Genomic DNA, 16999 nt, shown 5'->3' with positions numbered 1-16999 from the left:
CTTGTTTATGCTATTGTACGTAGTGAAATTCCAATAAAAAAATTTTCTAAAGGAAGATTAAATATCCAGATTTGTACCAGTCTTTTCCTTTCTCCATTGGAAGAATTGTGGGTGATTAGCAGCACACTGAGATATAGATGTATAAAAGGGGTTCTTGGGCAAATTTTCACTGGTCAACTTCATCCCGTTTCCACAATGTGTATCCTGTAAACAAGATTAAAAAACAAGATGGCAGAAAATTCTGTCTCTGGAAAAGTGCAAACAGAGATTCCATTCCCAGTAAGCACCCATTATAAAAGGTATCCTCCCCTCATTGCCTAGCGACAGGACAGTAAGCCACCAGCTCCAAGATGTGAACATTCTTTCCTGGGAAACAGGACACTCCACAGCTACAAGCCTTAGCTACTCTCCTTAGCTACTTTTGCACAGTATGGGATTAATGATGAAATCTGTTTTCGAGTCCTGTCTGGCTATGAGTTCACACATTGCAATGAGTCATGGCACCCACCACAACTGCTGCCACTTAATAGAAATTGGTGACACTGTCCATAGAAATAGCTCCTGTGTGCTGGTAACTTCCTGCAGTCTTGTAACTGAAGCTCATCAAAGTAATCCATGTCAAGTGAAATCATTTTTCCACTTTACCTGGGAATACCCTTTATTTTAGCTGTGTTGTTCAGTTTTATCTTCCCATCTGTATTGGATTGCCATGTTATAAGACATATCACAGTTGAATGGTCAATCAGAGCCTTCATATAAAATGTAGAGGCCACCTCATTTGGGATGAAGGAGTCCAGGTTGGCCTATGCTGAAGGTAGTGAGACAGCAAACTCAATTGTTCCTGTGCTTTTTTGTTTACTCCTTGACATTCTACTGCTACAGCTTAGTTTCACCAATCAGGAACAGGCTTTCATTCAAGGTTCCTGGTTGGTGCATAAGAGAACTAACTACTCAAGAGATCCTTAGTGTGATTGGAAGGATGCATTTATATAATTACAGGATTCTATTTTTAGAAAATAATTTACTTCATTAAATAAGAATGAAATGCAGGATATGTTATTAGCAAAAAAATTTCACTGAACTACCTTTGTAAGTTTGGAAGAGCAAATCTTTTTAAGAATTGATGTAGTTTGGACTATTATATAAGTTGTTTGAACTATGGGATTTTATATATTCCTTTCTAAATATATAAAATTATTTGATTATATGATTCACAAAATCTGTGGTTGCATTAAAGAATATAATGGTGAAGCAATATTAGATAAGGTATTTAGAAGAACAACAATTCAAGTAGGATGTTTCAGATAGTATATAGTATCACTCAGAAACTGGAGGTAGAAGTTTTTATTTTCACTGAAGATATTAACCCAGAATGCTATTATAGCCCCCCCCCAAAAAAAAAGTTAAGAAAAAACTTGTCACATTCAGTAAGGGCAAAGAAATGTAGCAAATCAGAAAACAATACCTTACATTTTTTGAACTCATATTGTCCTCTGGGGTTGTAAGGCTGCACATGTTTCTTTTGCTTGGTCTTATTTTTGCTGTAGCTTAAAAGAAGTGTTGGAGAGGGTCTGGAATATTAAAAAATGATTTATTGGGTTTTTTACTAAATATCAGGTATTGTTATTTGTTCTAAGTGTTTTGAAGGCACTCACTCCTACAAAATTTTATGAAACAGGGACTATTATGAGATCTATTGGACACATGAAGAAAATTAGGCATGGTGAGGATGTTAAATTACCCAGTGTCACAGGGGCTAGTAAGTGAGACAGGTGGGATGCACTTGCACCAGTGTTTTTTCTTTATTATTTTATCTCTTAACATGGGACTTTTTTTTTTTTTTTAACATGGAAGGACTCTTGTAAAAGAATAACTTGAAATTTAGTACTTTCTATTATCAGAAAATGAGAACGAAGAGAAGACTGGAAAAAAAGTGAGAGCACATGTTTATTTCTGCCAAATCTTTGGATCAGTTAAAAAAAATCATCATTTGAAGCTTGACAACTCTTCAAATATGTTGTAAATTTAGAAAATTCTATATTACAAACTGTCTGTATACATTAAGTGATAGCATAGAATCTGAAAGAAATCTATGATTGTAACAGGAAGAGCTGGTGTAGGAAATACTGATGGTGGCCTTCTCAGATCCTCTTTGTGAGTTAGTGACCCTATCCCCATCTGCTGTGAAGGTTAACTGAAAACAACTTAGAGCTGTTTCCTTTCTGTAGCTTTCTCCCTGATAAACTCTGTTCCTAGTGAAACATGAGTCCCCTCAGTTGGAACACTTTGCTCCTTCTATCTTGCAGACTGAGCACTTAAAAGTTCATCCCCCCATTAAAAGAGGCAATCTGTTTCAAGCATCCTTGCACATTCTTTCTTGGTGTTATGGTTTGGATCTGCAATGTACTCCCAAAGCTTCTTCCCCAGTGTTCAGAGGAAGGTCTTTTGGGAGGTGATTATCATGAGGGCTCTCTCTGACCTACTGAGTGGATTAATCCATTTATGGATTCATAGCTTAATAGTTTTGGGAAGGAAGGGCTTTGTTATAAAAGCACAGTCTCTCTCTTTGCTTTCTGGCTACCATGAGATAAACAGCTGTTCTGCCACATGCTTCCTGCTATGATGTATCTATTGCCTTGTCACAGGCCCACAAGGATGGGGCCAAGTGACCAAGGACTAAAACATATGAGCCAAATAAACCTTTTCTCCTTTAAGTTGATTTCTCTCAGGAATTTTATCACAGAAACAGAAATCTGACTTAAGCAACTGGGTGTGTCATGAAAGCAAGGCACTGTGTGTTCTTTATATGAACCATTCTCAGGATTATGTTTGCAGAAAGGGATGTTGCAGAATAAGGTTATATCCCCTGAAAGAGCAGGCTTGCTTTTCTAAAAAGCAGGGAATCCCTCAAGCTCAGTGCTCCCCTCTTATGAAGCAGTCTACTTGGTGTGTAGGCATCCATCATGGGACCTGTGAATTACCTCTGTGGGAATGAAGGGCATGGGAACTGGCTCAAATATGCTGACACTCTGACTATGGCTTTGGCCAGGAGTGAGAAATCACTTATCTCTGACCCTGGAATCTTGTGCCTTTGTCAGTATCCATAAAACAGTCTGGTAGTTTTCATGTAATTTTGAAAGCAAAATCTATACATACATGATGGAAAATTAGAAAAAAATAAAAATACTTGCTACCCAAATTCAAAAGACAATTTTGGAACAGGCTTTTTTTTTTTGTTTCCTTTCTGGCTAGGCCTATTTGTTTATTTAATATAAAAATACTTGGTCTCATGATTTTCCTCTTGTGTGCAGCAAATTTACATCATTCCCTGAAATGAGAGAGAGAAAAAAAAAAGTATGCAGAAAGGCAGGACGCTTCCCCCCACCGCCCGCCCCACTGTAGTACTAGAGATTAAACCTGGGACACTCTACCACTGAAACTTGTGATCATTTTCCCTCAACCTTCCAAGTCACTGGGATGACAGGCATGTGCCACTGTGCCTGGCTTGATGAGATATCTTTCACAACCACAGAAGTTGTGGTAAGCACCTGAGGAGAGAGCCTAGTAGATTTTTGTTGCTTTTCTCTGATGTGCCTTGCATTCTTGTAAGCAAATAAGACAGGCTACGAAATACTGATATATTAAAAATCTGAATGCTAATTGCATAGGAGACATATACCTCACCCATCCTGTTCCCAATGTGTGGTAACCTTTCTCAGCTAGGTCCTTTCCTGAGAGAATAACACTCAACACAAGGTAAATGAATATGATTCTGGATTTATAGAAGACTGTTTGTGCAGAAGAGTTGTTGCATGGTAGTTATAAATACAAGCTTGGAGGATTTTCCTCCCAAATTCTTTTATATGTAATAATTGCTCATCTCTCTCAAAGTGTAGCAAAAGTTCAGGGAAAAAGGGACAAAAATCTGCTAATGGAAATTTAAATGGACCCATAGTCCTAATGACCATGAGAACCACCCCAAACTAGAAAACTGGATTAATCTTTTATAAAACCATCATGAGCAGACGCACAAGGTTGCTCGTGTTCCTCAGGTCCTCGTGCAGCTTACAAGTAACAGACAATAGCATCATATACTGGGAAGCCCTGTTGTCTTTAGTCTTATCTTCCAGGGAAGTTTGTCTAACAAAAGACACAGGTTTTAATTTTAGAGCAAGAAAGAGTGAAAGGTATGTTCTAAGAGGAAAAAGTTATATTCTGCTTGAAATCAGGGTAGAAACAGAGATTCCTGGTTTCACCATTATTATGCTGTAATATTTTAAAAGTTCAAGTCAGAGCATTAACTGAGAAAAAAAAGGATATGTACACAAAAAGAGAAAAACAAAATCTTTCTTATAGATGATTATAACTTTGAGGATCCAAAAGAATAGGCTTTAAAGCACTTATTAGTTCAGAAAAGTGGCAAAATTTTAAAAAAATGCTCAAAGATAAAAAAGGTGTATCTTCAATAGGCAAGGAATATTCATTTATAATGAAAACCTAAACATAAAATATGCAGAAATAATCTCAGAATTGTCTGTTACATATATGAAGAAAACTAAAAACATCTTTAAAAGAATGAATAAATAATCCAGATGTCAGTCAGAGGCTGTGGGATACTAACCTTGCACATGACTGAGTCTCCAGTTGGGTGCTGAGGCTCTCAGTCACAGAAATGTGGCAGAGATTTCCCCACCCTTCTTGGGTTCAAGAGTCGGTGTCTCATGCATGGGTGTGTCTTGCTACAGCCCCATGGGTGAAGCTATGCTCACCTGTTCCTTTGCAATACAACCCTTGCCCTGTTTAGGATAGAATCTTCCATGGAAGTGCCTGGTGTGTCCCCTTCTCTTACTGTGCCCTTGGGTGTGGCCTACCCAGGTGTCAGTCAACCTGCTGACAGTGGACATCATGAAGATAGACTCAGCCCCCTGAAACCTGACCCCTTGCCTCATTTGAATAGCTTCTCCTCAATAAAAGAGGTGGGCATGTTCTCTCCCTCTATCTCTTCCTGCGGACCCTTAAGGTCAGAGGAGCCGTCACAGCGACCCCAATGAAAAAGATATTTGTGTCTCTTGTGTGGCTATTTTGTGCAGCCCAGTTAGCCCAGTTCAACTGGAGTAACCCTCTGAGCCTTTTAGTGGAGAACAGAAACTCGGCAAGAGGCTCAGAAAGTTGTGCAATGAGAGGACAGAGAATAGCCTGGGTCTTATCCTATCCCGTGCTTTGGGGACCACATTCTAGGAGGGCTGCCACTTGGTAGATGTGTCCCAACCATGTCTGTGCTTTGGAAAGCTGTTTTTGCATAAGCTGGCTCTACACCGGTTCCAGCAAATCCCTTGGATATAGGAGACAGATGTATCCCCCCATGAACCCTGGGCCTTAGAGACTGCATTCCCTGGCAGTACAAGGGGCTCCTAGAAAAATAGGGGTCAGTACCAATGCAGTTGTTGTGAATTTACTAATATGATTGCTAGTGATCAAGAACTCAGCAATCATATTAGTATTATGAGGGAGAATGAGCTGAGGAGACAGTGGATGCTCTAGAACCATGAGCCTAAATTATGCTTATTACTATATAAAATTAAAGAAGAAATTTAGAGATCATAAATATAATTACATCTAAACAATTATATTGAGTTATGGAATTATGTACAGGAATCTAAAACTATATCTGAAGCCTTGGGGAAAGATATTTTACAATCCAGAAATGTTTGTGGTTCATGTTTATCATATTACAACTCACAACATCCAAATTATGGAACCAGCCTAGGTGCCATTCAACAGATAAATGGATAAAGAAAATGTGGTATATGTACACAATGGAGTTTATTCAACCATAAAGAATGAAAAGTGGGATTGGGGACATATGTAGTACGTAGTTCAGTAGCAACCCTCTCCCCAACCCAGCTTCAATCCCCAGTACCAAAAAAAAAAAAAAAAAAAAAGAAAAGAAAAGAAATTATACCATTAGCAGGAAAATGGGTGGATTAAGAATTAAGAAGATTGTTAAGCAAAATAAGTCAAACTTGGAAAGTCAAGAGTCATATGTTTTCTCTCATATGTGGAAGCTAGAGAGAAAAAAAGCTAAAAAGAAAATAAAAAAGGTGGTGGAGGGAATCTCATGAAAATAGATGGGAGACCTGTAAAATAGAGGAAGAGGACCAGGGGGAGGGAGGATAAGAAGGAAAGGGGAAGTGTTGGGGAATGAAGTTGACCAAATTATATTGTATTGTGTGCATGTACAAATATGTAAGAACAAATTCCACTATTATGTATGATTAAAATATAACAATAAAAAAGCTTAAAAAAGATATGTTGGATTTTGGAGACATCATACAATAAATGTTCAGTATATTATATATGTATACAGTATTTGTAGCACACCATTGGTATGATCTAGCATAGCACCCTTTCACCATAATCATTACTATTTTTGCAGTAAAAATGTAATGTTATTCGTACAGAGTAGAAAAAATAAACAGTCTCACATAAGTGCTGCCATAAGAGTTATAAAAAGTACTTTCAGGGGCTGGGGCTGGGGCTGGGGCTCAGCGGCAGAGCGCTCACCTAACACGTGCGAGGCCCTGGGTTCAATCCTCAGCGCCACATAGAAATAAAATAAAGGTATTGTGTTCAACTACAACTAAAAAAATAAAATATTTTTTAAAAAGTACTTTCAGTTTCAGTCTTTTATGTATTTTAGAATCACAGATTTGAGATTGTGAACCCACTAATTTCTCTTATCTGTTTCTCAAATTTTCTCTAACAATAATGTGATGAGGTCACAAATTTACTCATAGCACCCACAGTTGGACAAAGAAAAGGTAATCCAGCTTCATCTACAATGGCTCTAGTCTTCCCCATCATTCCCCACCCCAACACATGCACACTGAAATTGAAACAACATACATTTGTTAATTAAGAATATCTCTTTTTCTCTTCATTGAAATAATTTCAAAATTCTCAACCATGTGTGGTGCGCAGGATGATGAGAGCTCACTGTGTAGCTGGAACGTATCACAAATGGAAGGAAAGAAACTCTGTGATCAGAGTGGCTTCCTGATGAGATAAAAGAATTTAGAATATGTCTCTCAGTAAACTTGGCTGTCAAATCTTTTTTTTCTTGCCATAATATTCTATTTCAATACCAGAATTTAAATAAAAACTTCTTCTTTTTACATTTTTTGCTATAAAAATGCTAATCCTCCAACTACACTCAAGAAAAATGAGGGAAATAAATGTATAGGACTGGTCAGGGATTATGGACAAATGTAAAAGAAATAAACCACATAAATATTAAAAAATATTTCTCATTATAGGGTGATGCAAGCTTGTAGTTTCAGTGACTTGGGAGGCCAGACTGAGCAACTTACTGAGATCCTCTCTCAAAATAAAATTTAAAAACGGTTCATTTTTTTTAATTAACTCAGACTATGATGTAATTAAAAAACATTTGGGTATGTGTAGGTTGGTGGTAAGCACCCCGGGTTCAATCCTCAGTATCAGTGAGAAAAAAAATTCATCACAAAAACATTAATTTGTTAACTGCCTTCTATCTTTCAGGCACTGTATCCTTATTTAATTCTGACTTTGAAGCTTTTAAAATCCTTTCTTTAAAAGGAAAGTTTCTTATCTAAGCTTCATTGCTAGGCAATGATGGAACTAAGATTTGAATCTAATTCTGCATCTTTAAAATACATAGTCACTGCCAATATGTAATGCTGCCTCTCAGACTATGATGTAATTACTTTGATAATAACTTAAAAATAGTCTTTAAAATTTAAATAATTTGAAGATAATTTTTTTGGGGGGTATTGGAGATTAAACTCAGGGGCACTCGGCCACTGAACCACATCTCCAGTTCTATTTTATTTAGAGACAGGGTCTCACTGAGTTGCTTAGAACCTTGTTTTTGCTGAGGTTGCCTTTGAACTCATAATCCTCCTGCCTCAGTCATCTGAGTCACTGGGATTTGAAGATAACTTTTTAAAAATACGTTCTATGTCCCAATTCCATTGGGTGAAAGATCAGATTTCATGAGAGCCTAAATATGATTATTAATTTAGGTAATTTCTGTGCTTAACAGCATTTATACAAGGAGTTTTCAAGTGTTTTAGCAACTTTGTTTTTAAAAAGATTAAATTTATTAGAATTTATATTATCAATTGAACTTGCATAAAATAATTTGATAATTTTAAATGACTTATTAAATGACTGGAAAACTTAAAACTTTGAAATTCAGTTGTTTTATTTTAAAAATGCAAATTATTGAAAGTGTCTGGAAATGTATAATCTTAGATATATATTTTGAATAGAACTTTAACATCATGCATTGCATTCTTATTCACTTGTTTTACTTCTTATTTGGTTAGTAAAATTAACATTTTATCTAATTTTTTTCCAGCTTTTATTTATTTTATTAATTGATTTTATTTTTTAAATACATGACAGTGGAATGCATTATAATTCTTATTACACATATACAGCACAATTTTTCATATCTCTGTTTGTATATAATAGTATGTTCACACCCAATTCAAGTCTTCATACATGTACTTTGGATAATGATGTCCATCACATTCCGCCATCATTGCTAACCCCCTGTCCCCTCCCTTCCCCTCTCACCCCTCTGCCCTACCCCTCTGTTCATCTTGAAGAGGATGTTAAAAAATTTGACAAATTTTGAGTTATTGTAACAAAATGTTTCAAAGATAAATTACATATTATAAACTATATGTGCATACTTTTTCAAAGATATTATATGTGTTGATCTAAAGTCTTTGTTCTTTAAATGAAAGAAATAGTTTGCACATACATGCTGTTGGAATCCTCTTATGTACTATTATTGGGACTGGTAGTTGGTATTAAACACAAGTCAAAGTGGAGATTTATATATGAGTGTACATACACACAATAACTTAAAACTCACAAAATATAGTTATATTCTAATCTTTTCATGTAGGGCCCAAAGCAGTTTTTAAAGTAGTGGTCAACTGTGAAGTTTAGAGTCACCTTTCTTGCATAAAGCACGGGCACAATTTGATTGTAGAGCCTCGTTAAATTGCTGAGGCTGGCTTTGAACTTATAATCCTCCTGTCTAAGCCTCCCCAACTACTAGGATTACTACCATCACCAGTGCTAATGTCATATTTTTATGGCACTTATCACAACTCAGAAAACATCACTGGTCCTTTTTTTTTTTTTTTTTTGGTACTGAGGATTGAACTCAGGGGCACTTGATCACTGAGCCACATCCCCAGCCCTATTTTGTATTTTATTTAGAGACAGGGTCTGTCTGAGTTGCTTAGCATCTTGTTGCTGAGGCTGGCTTTGAATTTGCAATCCTCCTGCCTCAACCTCCCCAGCTGCTGGGATTACAGGCATGCGCCACTGTGCCCAGCTCGTCATTGGTAAATTTACCATGATCTTCGGTTTCAGGATCCCATCTAGGTTACCACATTGCAAACTGTCATCATGTCTCACTTCCATCCTGTTTTGTGATAGTTTCTCAAACCTTCCTGTTTGTCATGATCTTGACAATTTTGAGGAGTATTCTGTAGAATCTCTCCCAGTGTAGGTTTATGTGGTGATTTACTGGTTAGACTTAGGTTACGGGCATGGGGAAAGACTATCACAGAGGGGTCTTCTCATCACATCATATCAGGGGTTCACAGTATCAACACAATTTACTGATAATAATGTTAACAATTACATGCCAATGTAGTACTTGACAGGTTTCTCCACTTATTTTTTCCCCTTCCCATTCTCTACTCTTCAGAAACAAGTTATGTATATCCACATTCAAGGAGGAAGGTGTGGAGGATGGATCTATGTGAACTATTTTGAATTCTTCCAAGAAGTGCTGTCTTTTCTCTCCATTTATTCAATTATTTATGTCACTGTGAACTCATGGATATCTATATTATGGAGTTTTCCAAAACTAGTTTGCTGCTCAAGTTTTCCCAGTTTTGGCCTTTTTTTGAGCTCTTTCAGGTTGGCTCCAATATCCCCTTGACATATGCCTCTTATTCTTTTGTTTACTGAGCATTTCTTTACTTTCTGGCACTACAAGAAGCTCTAGACTCATCTTGTATTTTCCCTGTCCAACTTTAGGATCAGCAGTTTCTCCAAGGAGCCCTGGTTTCCTTTATTGGAGAATAGCTTGAGTGCTTGATATGTTCACTGCTATTGTGGTCACTGCTTCTAGGCTCTATAAGGCAGGCAGAGCGAGAAAATGTTATGTCTCCCAATCTGCTGAGGGCCATTAACAAGTAGGAATGACGCATCGAAATTTCCTTGCCAGCGTACCCCATGTTAAATTTGCTGTGACCTTGCATGTGTGTTTGAGTAGGTGACCCTGCTCAATGACCATGGTGGATCCAGGATTCGGCTGTATCCTGCAGTTTGAGGAAGTATCCCGGTCCTTGGGTTTAGGGCGTTCCCAGTTTAAGACCTTGGGTTTTAGGGAAGTTCGATGTTGAGGATTATTGCTGCTGGAAATAGGGCGTTCCTGCTACCTGAGCTCCTTTTGAGTTCTCATGAGATTCAGAGAGTATTTTGGGAGGAAAGCCTCGTGTAGTAGGTGAATTGGGCGGCAGCAGAACTGGATTGCCCCAGAACGTGTGTGGAGGCCGGTGTGAGTTCGGGAATAAAGAATTGCTGTTTGAATCTACAAAGCTGTGTGGTGGCTCGTGATTCTGTGCCCAGCCAAGACTGCGGCACCAATCCATGTACATAAAATTATTTCTACACTATCCTCAGTTATATATGAGTTCTTACTGATGTCTCCAACAAATTCAGTACCATATGGTTCATTTTAACCTTTTACACTTAATTATCTGAAACTTCTGTCTTCAAGAATGAGAAACCTGGCTCTCCCATCTACAGGTCTAATTTTAAGGACACTTTCTACCCTTTTCCATTCTATGTTATAAATTTATTATCTGTAAATTGTACCTCTCATCAAAAGGACTATATGATCAGGAGAAATGAAAAGATAATAAAACTCCCTCAAGTCTTTCAAATTCTTATCAAGCACTGAAGAAGTGACCATTGAAACTAGCAGAATTTTTGTGATTATAGACTCTGAAGAAATTGTCATTGAATGAGTATGTTTCTTTCTACAATATCCAGGTGCAATAGTTACTTGGAGTAACTATACAATCTGTCACCTTTCCCAAGAAGTTTGTACTTCTCAAAAGATTGGATATTTTTTTATATGTGAAATTAGGCCACTTATTGAGATCTTTAGTTTTACTATATATCTCTTCACTTGAATTAGAGTTAAAATTTTCAATGGCTTTATTACTAAATGTATACAATTTAATTAAATGTTACATAATAGTGATAAATGGGGAATTAGTAGGTATTTCCAATTATTCCTCTTTTCAATGCTGTGCATTTATGAAATGTTTTTCAGTGTTCTTTGGTAAATAAAAGCAAACAGAAAATAGATGAAATCAGATTATCTATTATTCCACTTATATTTTATAATTTTCACCTATGGACACATACTCATTCGTTTATTTCAAAGGAATTTTTTGAATAGTAGGCATTAGGTAGGAGATTAAATTCCAGGGTCAAAGTTACATTAACAGCCCAGCCATTATGAAATGAAAATGTTTTTCTATCAATTATAATAATAATTTTCTTGACATTTCTTCTGCTTTAAAGCCAAACTTAGTAACAATTTACCAAAGATGATCAATTCTCTAAGTTGTATAGGAATGATAAGAATGAGGGCTCTAGAGTCAAACTGCCTGAGCACAAATTACAGCTCCATCCCTTAATAATTTATCAACAAGACTTTAGACAAGTTTACTGAACCTCTTAAAACCTTTCCAATGTTTCCCCCACCCTGTGGAATAGACAAGTATTCAGTGATAAAAGGAAAAGAGATGCAACAAGTACAAAATTCCCTTTCCTTGAAAAACTGACACATATAAAAGGAATTTTAAAATAATTATTTAATGCACTCTAATCATAATCTTATTTTTTTTAAAAAAGGATATGGAGGTACTTTCATCATAAATAATATCCCATTATATGCATTAATTGCATGATACATGTTTAGAACTCTTTAGGATTTCTCTTATGATAGCTTTCTAAACGTGAACATATTTGCAAACCTGAAGATTAATTACATGTTCTTTTAGAAATGGAGCTTATCTAATTGACAAACAGAATAAAAAGGAAATTGGCAATATGGTTACCTGTTTGCCTTATCTCTGACAATATCAGTGCAGTGCTACTTAAAAGGTATGGTGAATAATTAAGTATCAAAAATATATTTAGTACCATTCTAAGTATGTGTTTGAAAATCAATATACCAATTTATGTTCAAAGATCTATATGAATTAAAATTTTGTTTAAAACTACTCTGTGGGTTACTGCACATATTTAATAACAAATTTATTCCAAATTATTTTATGGCTCTCATTACAAAAATATTTTAATGAAAATTAGAACTGAAAAACTACTCATCTTTACAAGACAGTGAGCTTATCCTCTAAAAGCCTAATAAACACACCTATTTTTCAGTCTTCCTACAGAGAAGCGAATCCCTGAAGATTTTAGAGGGAGGAAATATATGGCTGATGGGGGTAGACAGATGCAAACGGCAGGAACATGAGGTTAGGGAATATTTCTATAAAATGGGCCACTGTGCTAATCCCCAAATGCTTTATTTTCCAAGAAGCAATTTTCCTTCAGCGCTGCCTGGATTAAGTGGAAAAGGTATGTCACATTTCTTGGCAAACTACCTGCTACCTGCAAGAGAAATGCAGGCCCCAAGTAATGGTAAGAGAATCCCAGTTACCCTGAAGGGGGGAGACTTTCGTGATCCCTTTTCACAGACCCTTGTCTGGTCCCCTTTCACAGACCAGATCCTGAAACTCAGAGAGATAAAGATAATTCCTCCTAACTGTAAAATCTGTCAGAATTATAATCAATTAGAACTGATTAGCTTGTGCCAAAGTAACCTAGTCAGCAGGGCACTGGAGACTTAAAAGGCTGATTTCATCTGTCTGTCAGTCAAAAGTCAATAGATGGACCTGGGTGGGACTCTGAAAACTCCTCTGGGTTCCCCCATAAACTGGAGTACAGGAGAAGAACATTGTCCCTCTCTTCTCTGAGAGGACCCACTCTCTCTCTCTTTAGGGTGTTCCTTTTCCTATCCCTTCAATAAATTTAAGTCCGTTACCCTGAGCCACGTGTCTGAAATCTTTCTGACTTAATGGCAAGAGAGTCAAGAGAGAGAGACACGGATGTCAGTGGCTACAATTTGAAGTCCCTCCGTTTCTGAAGTTTTACAAAGAGGAATGACTCCAGTTAAATAGTATAAAGAGCTCCAGGGCAGCTATTTCAACCCCCAGGTTTATAGGTTTAGCCTTGCCCACCAAGAAGAGACCCTCTATGTCTTGGCCGTCCAATGGCCCAGGTCCCCTTAGACCTGTCTAGATCATCAGGGTGAGGGCCATCAGGTTTCCTCCTCTGTGCTACCCTGTCTCAGGAAACTCCTTATATTTATTGGCTTGGTCGCTGGTTTAACAGGCAAGCAGTTGGTAGCGGTTTCAGCTGTCCACCAGAGGACACGTTACAACGGGTGGCGGGTGGCTTGCTTCACAGAAGTCCCACTGTGGGCATGGTCTCACGTTAAGCCCAACGGGCCTCGCCTGATAATTTAATTTTGGAAAGGGGCAGTTCCTGTGGTAAAAGCTATCCCTCGGGTTCACTTTAGGCTGCCCTCCAACGGCCCTACTCTTGGCTTTCCTTCCTGAATGTCCCGGGAGCGCCGGGACGAGGCTGAGCCAACCCGGGGCAGAAGGAACTCTTTCCTGCCGAGCTGGGGCGGGGGCGGGCGCGGCGCCAGCACCACGCAGAACGGCTTCCAGAGGCGGTGTAGGCGGATGCTACTTATAGTTCCCTCTTTCCTGGTTACGTGCGTGCACGCAGCCACCAAAACCTTCACCCACGACTGCCGCTCTTCCAGAGGGATTAAAGAGTTTGGCACGGTGGCGGACTACGTGTCAGCCCATGCGAGTCTCATGGCGGCCGCTGAACCCCATCCCGGGTTGAAATCTTTCCCACCCACTTCCTTCACAGCGCATGCGTATTGGGACTCTTTGGGGGAGGACAAAGGCTCCGCCCCTAAGTGGGCGGGTCCAGAACCGCCGGGGCCGGCCAATCGGCGAACAGACTCGCATTTCCTGCCCCTTCTCCCCCATCAGCTGGTTTTGTAGGGTTCCGGGTCGCACGTGTTAATGTTTGTGTACGTGCAGCGGCAGCAGCAGGCCTGGTAAAGTTCCCGCAGCTGAGGGTTAGGCTGCTGGGGCGCGGGAGCAAAGGACCCGCCCGCTAGCCCCGGCAGTCTTTAAATTCTCGCGCACTTGGGCTGCCCTGTGCACTCACCTGCTAGTCTGCAGAGAGTGTCTCACCTCTCTACGCTTCCGAGACTCTTGTCCACTGCTTTAGACGGGAGATGTTGTTGCTTGATTGCGATCTGCAGGTGAGACTTGGACTCTTTTGTCCCTGCACACTAAAGTTACTAGATGTCTCCCTTCTCTGGAGCGCTAGCGAGTTTGACAGGAGCGGACTGCTGAGCGCTGCCAAATCAAGCCTTGCTAGAGTTGGAAGGGTTTTTGCAGTGGGAAAGATTTCCAACCCCTGAGAGGTCTCAGGACTGAACAAGGAGAGAGACGGGTATTGAATCTGTTCTCTTCCCACAGGTGGATAGCCTGAAGTATTTGCTGGAGTCGGGGGCTTCTGTCAATGCACCCCCGGATCCTTGGGAGCAGTCGCCTGTCCACTTGGCCGCAGGTGGCGGCCTTGTTTACTTTCTTCTCTGGCAGCTGCAAACAGGTGCTGATCTCAACCAACAGGTAACTAGGTAACTGTTGCTGTGTACAGCCCTCTCCTCCACCGCAAATCCACAAACATTTCCTAGCTGCCAGAACATTCAGTTGTTTCAGTTGTTACAGACAGGTCTGTAGCATGACTGTAGCAGAAATATGCGAGATACATATATAAAACTTTCTAGTATCTATGTTAAAGTAGAATGAAACGAGGTTAATTTTAGTCATTTAACATGATTTATCTGAGGTATAATTTCACTGTATAATCAATATGAAACAATTATTAACTTACATTTTCTTTTTCATATATTTCCCTATCTGGTATGTATTTTACTCTTACAGCAAATCTCAATTCAATATAGCTACATTTCATAGCCATTAGTATCTATTAGCTATAACATTGGACAACATAGGTTTGTGGTTTATTTCAACAGAATTGTTACATTTCAAAAGCCTCAATATAGCAACTGAAATAATACTCAGGAGGCAAGCTCACAACCATTACAGTTTTCTACAGACCTTAAAATTTTTTGACTTCTGTAGAACTTATTTTGTTTGTATTCACTTAAATTTTAGTGTGTGGATGTGGTTATATACATTTTTGATTAATGAAAACTTTGTATTAAATAGCATGCTAAGGGAAAAGTTTTTAAATTTAAAAATTTAGTCCAGGTAATGAAGTTCTAACTGGCTTCTTCAAATAGCTAATATTAGACTTCACTTACCAGCTTTTATAGTAAGTGTTTTGGGGACTAAAATGTGCCCTCTTATCCTAAAGGATGTTTTGGGAGAAGCTCCACTCCACAAGGCAGCAAAAGTTGGAAGCCTGGAATGCCTTAGCCTACTTGTAGCCAGTGATGCCCAAATTGAGTAAGTATAAAATCAGTGGCTTCAAATTTTGTTTTCTTCGATTAAAATATCAGACTCCTCAAGCTTAAGAACATGATTTTGAAAATAATGCTTGCCTAATTGGTAATTTAGTGTTATTTAAATCTTTATCTAAGCTATTAGTGATATCTAATACTATCAATTGGAGTAAGTGAAAAAAAAATAGAATCTAAGCAATGACAGGTGCAATTCTGTTCTTTATAGCAGTATTCCACTTTTTCTCATTGACTACAGTTGGGTACTCATACACTGTATTAAACACCAACTACTCTTGCGTTCATTCAACAATGAAATATAAATACAATGGAGTGCCCACTCTGGGCTGAATTTTGGATCCACTAAGGATACAACAGTGAGCAAAAGCAAAATTTCCCTCAGCGTCCTTTACAAGTGCATGTGTGTGCGGGTGCCTGCTAGGGATCGAACACAGGACCTCCACTGAGCTACACACCCCCAGTTTAATACTGCTTTGATTATTGCCACCGACATTGGTATAAATCCCAAATTCCTTTGTTAAAGAGATATAAATAAAAAGACCAAACAATTATCAATTTTTATTTAATTCAATTTTTGTGTAATTTCAGTTTATGTAATAAGAATGGGCAAACAGCTGAAGATCTTGCTTGGTCATGTGGATTTCCGGAATGTGCTAAGTTTCTTACAACAATTAAATGTATGCAGACAATAAAATCAAATGAACAATCTGACGGGGATCACTGTGTTCCAGTGTTCAGACAGAAACGAAGTTTTGGAAGTACAGAAAATACAAATGGGAAAAGGAGGTGCTGGTAAGTCACTTATAGCTGATTCTTTCTTTCTCACTCAAGATTCTCTTTTCTAGCATAGAATTTATTGTTTCACTTAAATATTGATATTCTTATTTCTAGGATTATCTCTTCATTAATATTTTAATACTGATTATAGTTTACTACTACTACTACTAGATTCTAGAGACTAACATTTATTCTGCATAGTGGAAATTTGGGGAGAAAACATTTTTTAAAAAATGTTTTTAATGTTAACATATTTTTTGAAAACAGATGTCATGTTGGTTATGAAGCCGCATGAAGAAGGGATTCATCCATGCAGATACACAAGTGATGGCTTTTGGCATACTGTATGTGTCTAAACTCCTGAGAAGGAGGAAAACTTTCTTCCAAGTGAAGAGAATATTTAAGAATACATGTATTTACATGCCTGTAATATTTTGGTTGTGCATGTTGTCTTTTTATGTTATTAAAGGAATGTCTAAAGAATAAACT

The 16999-nt window shown here is 38.1% G+C and overlaps 2 protein-coding genes across 3 annotated transcripts in view; one reads left to right on the top strand and one right to left on the bottom strand.

Annotated features, from left to right (window-relative positions):
* LRP2BP (LRP2 binding protein) overlaps nt 1-1506 on the bottom strand; it is a 34655-nt gene extending 33149 nt beyond the window's left edge. The window contains exons 1-2 of the mRNA XM_081268960.1: nt 1471-1506; nt 78-204 (exon numbers count right to left, since the gene is read on the bottom strand). Of these exons, the coding sequence (XP_081125086.1) occupies nt 78-204; nt 1471-1485 (142 nt within the window). The 5' untranslated portion in view covers nt 1486-1506. The remainder of the gene's footprint in view (nt 1-77; nt 205-1470) is intronic.
* A 12717-nt stretch (nt 1507-14223) lies between these two features.
* On the top strand, nt 14224-16997 carry ANKRD37 (ankyrin repeat domain 37; the record flags this gene model as incomplete). 2 transcript variants are annotated; one of them, XM_081268962.1, is made up of 5 exons in its annotated part: nt 14225-14503; nt 14724-14876; nt 15628-15719; nt 16322-16525; nt 16778-16997. In XM_081268962.1, coding segments are annotated over exons 1-5 (477 nt in total). In that variant the 5' UTR covers nt 14225-14476. The 2 variants fall into 2 exon arrangements, with proteins under 2 accessions (XP_081125087.1, XP_081125088.1); XM_081268961.1 differs by lacking the exon at nt 16778-16997 and having other exon boundaries at nt 14224-14503; nt 16322-16529.
* Nucleotides 16998-16999: the final 2 nt, after the last annotated feature.

This window comes from Spermophilus citellus (genome assembly GCF_964194105.1).
Source record: "Spermophilus citellus genome assembly, chromosome: 16".
In the NCBI taxonomy this organism is placed as follows: domain Eukaryota; kingdom Metazoa; phylum Chordata; class Mammalia; order Rodentia; family Sciuridae; genus Spermophilus; species Spermophilus citellus.
Note: the sequence above shows the minus strand (reverse complement) of the source record. Positions and strands in the feature narration are given on the sequence as shown.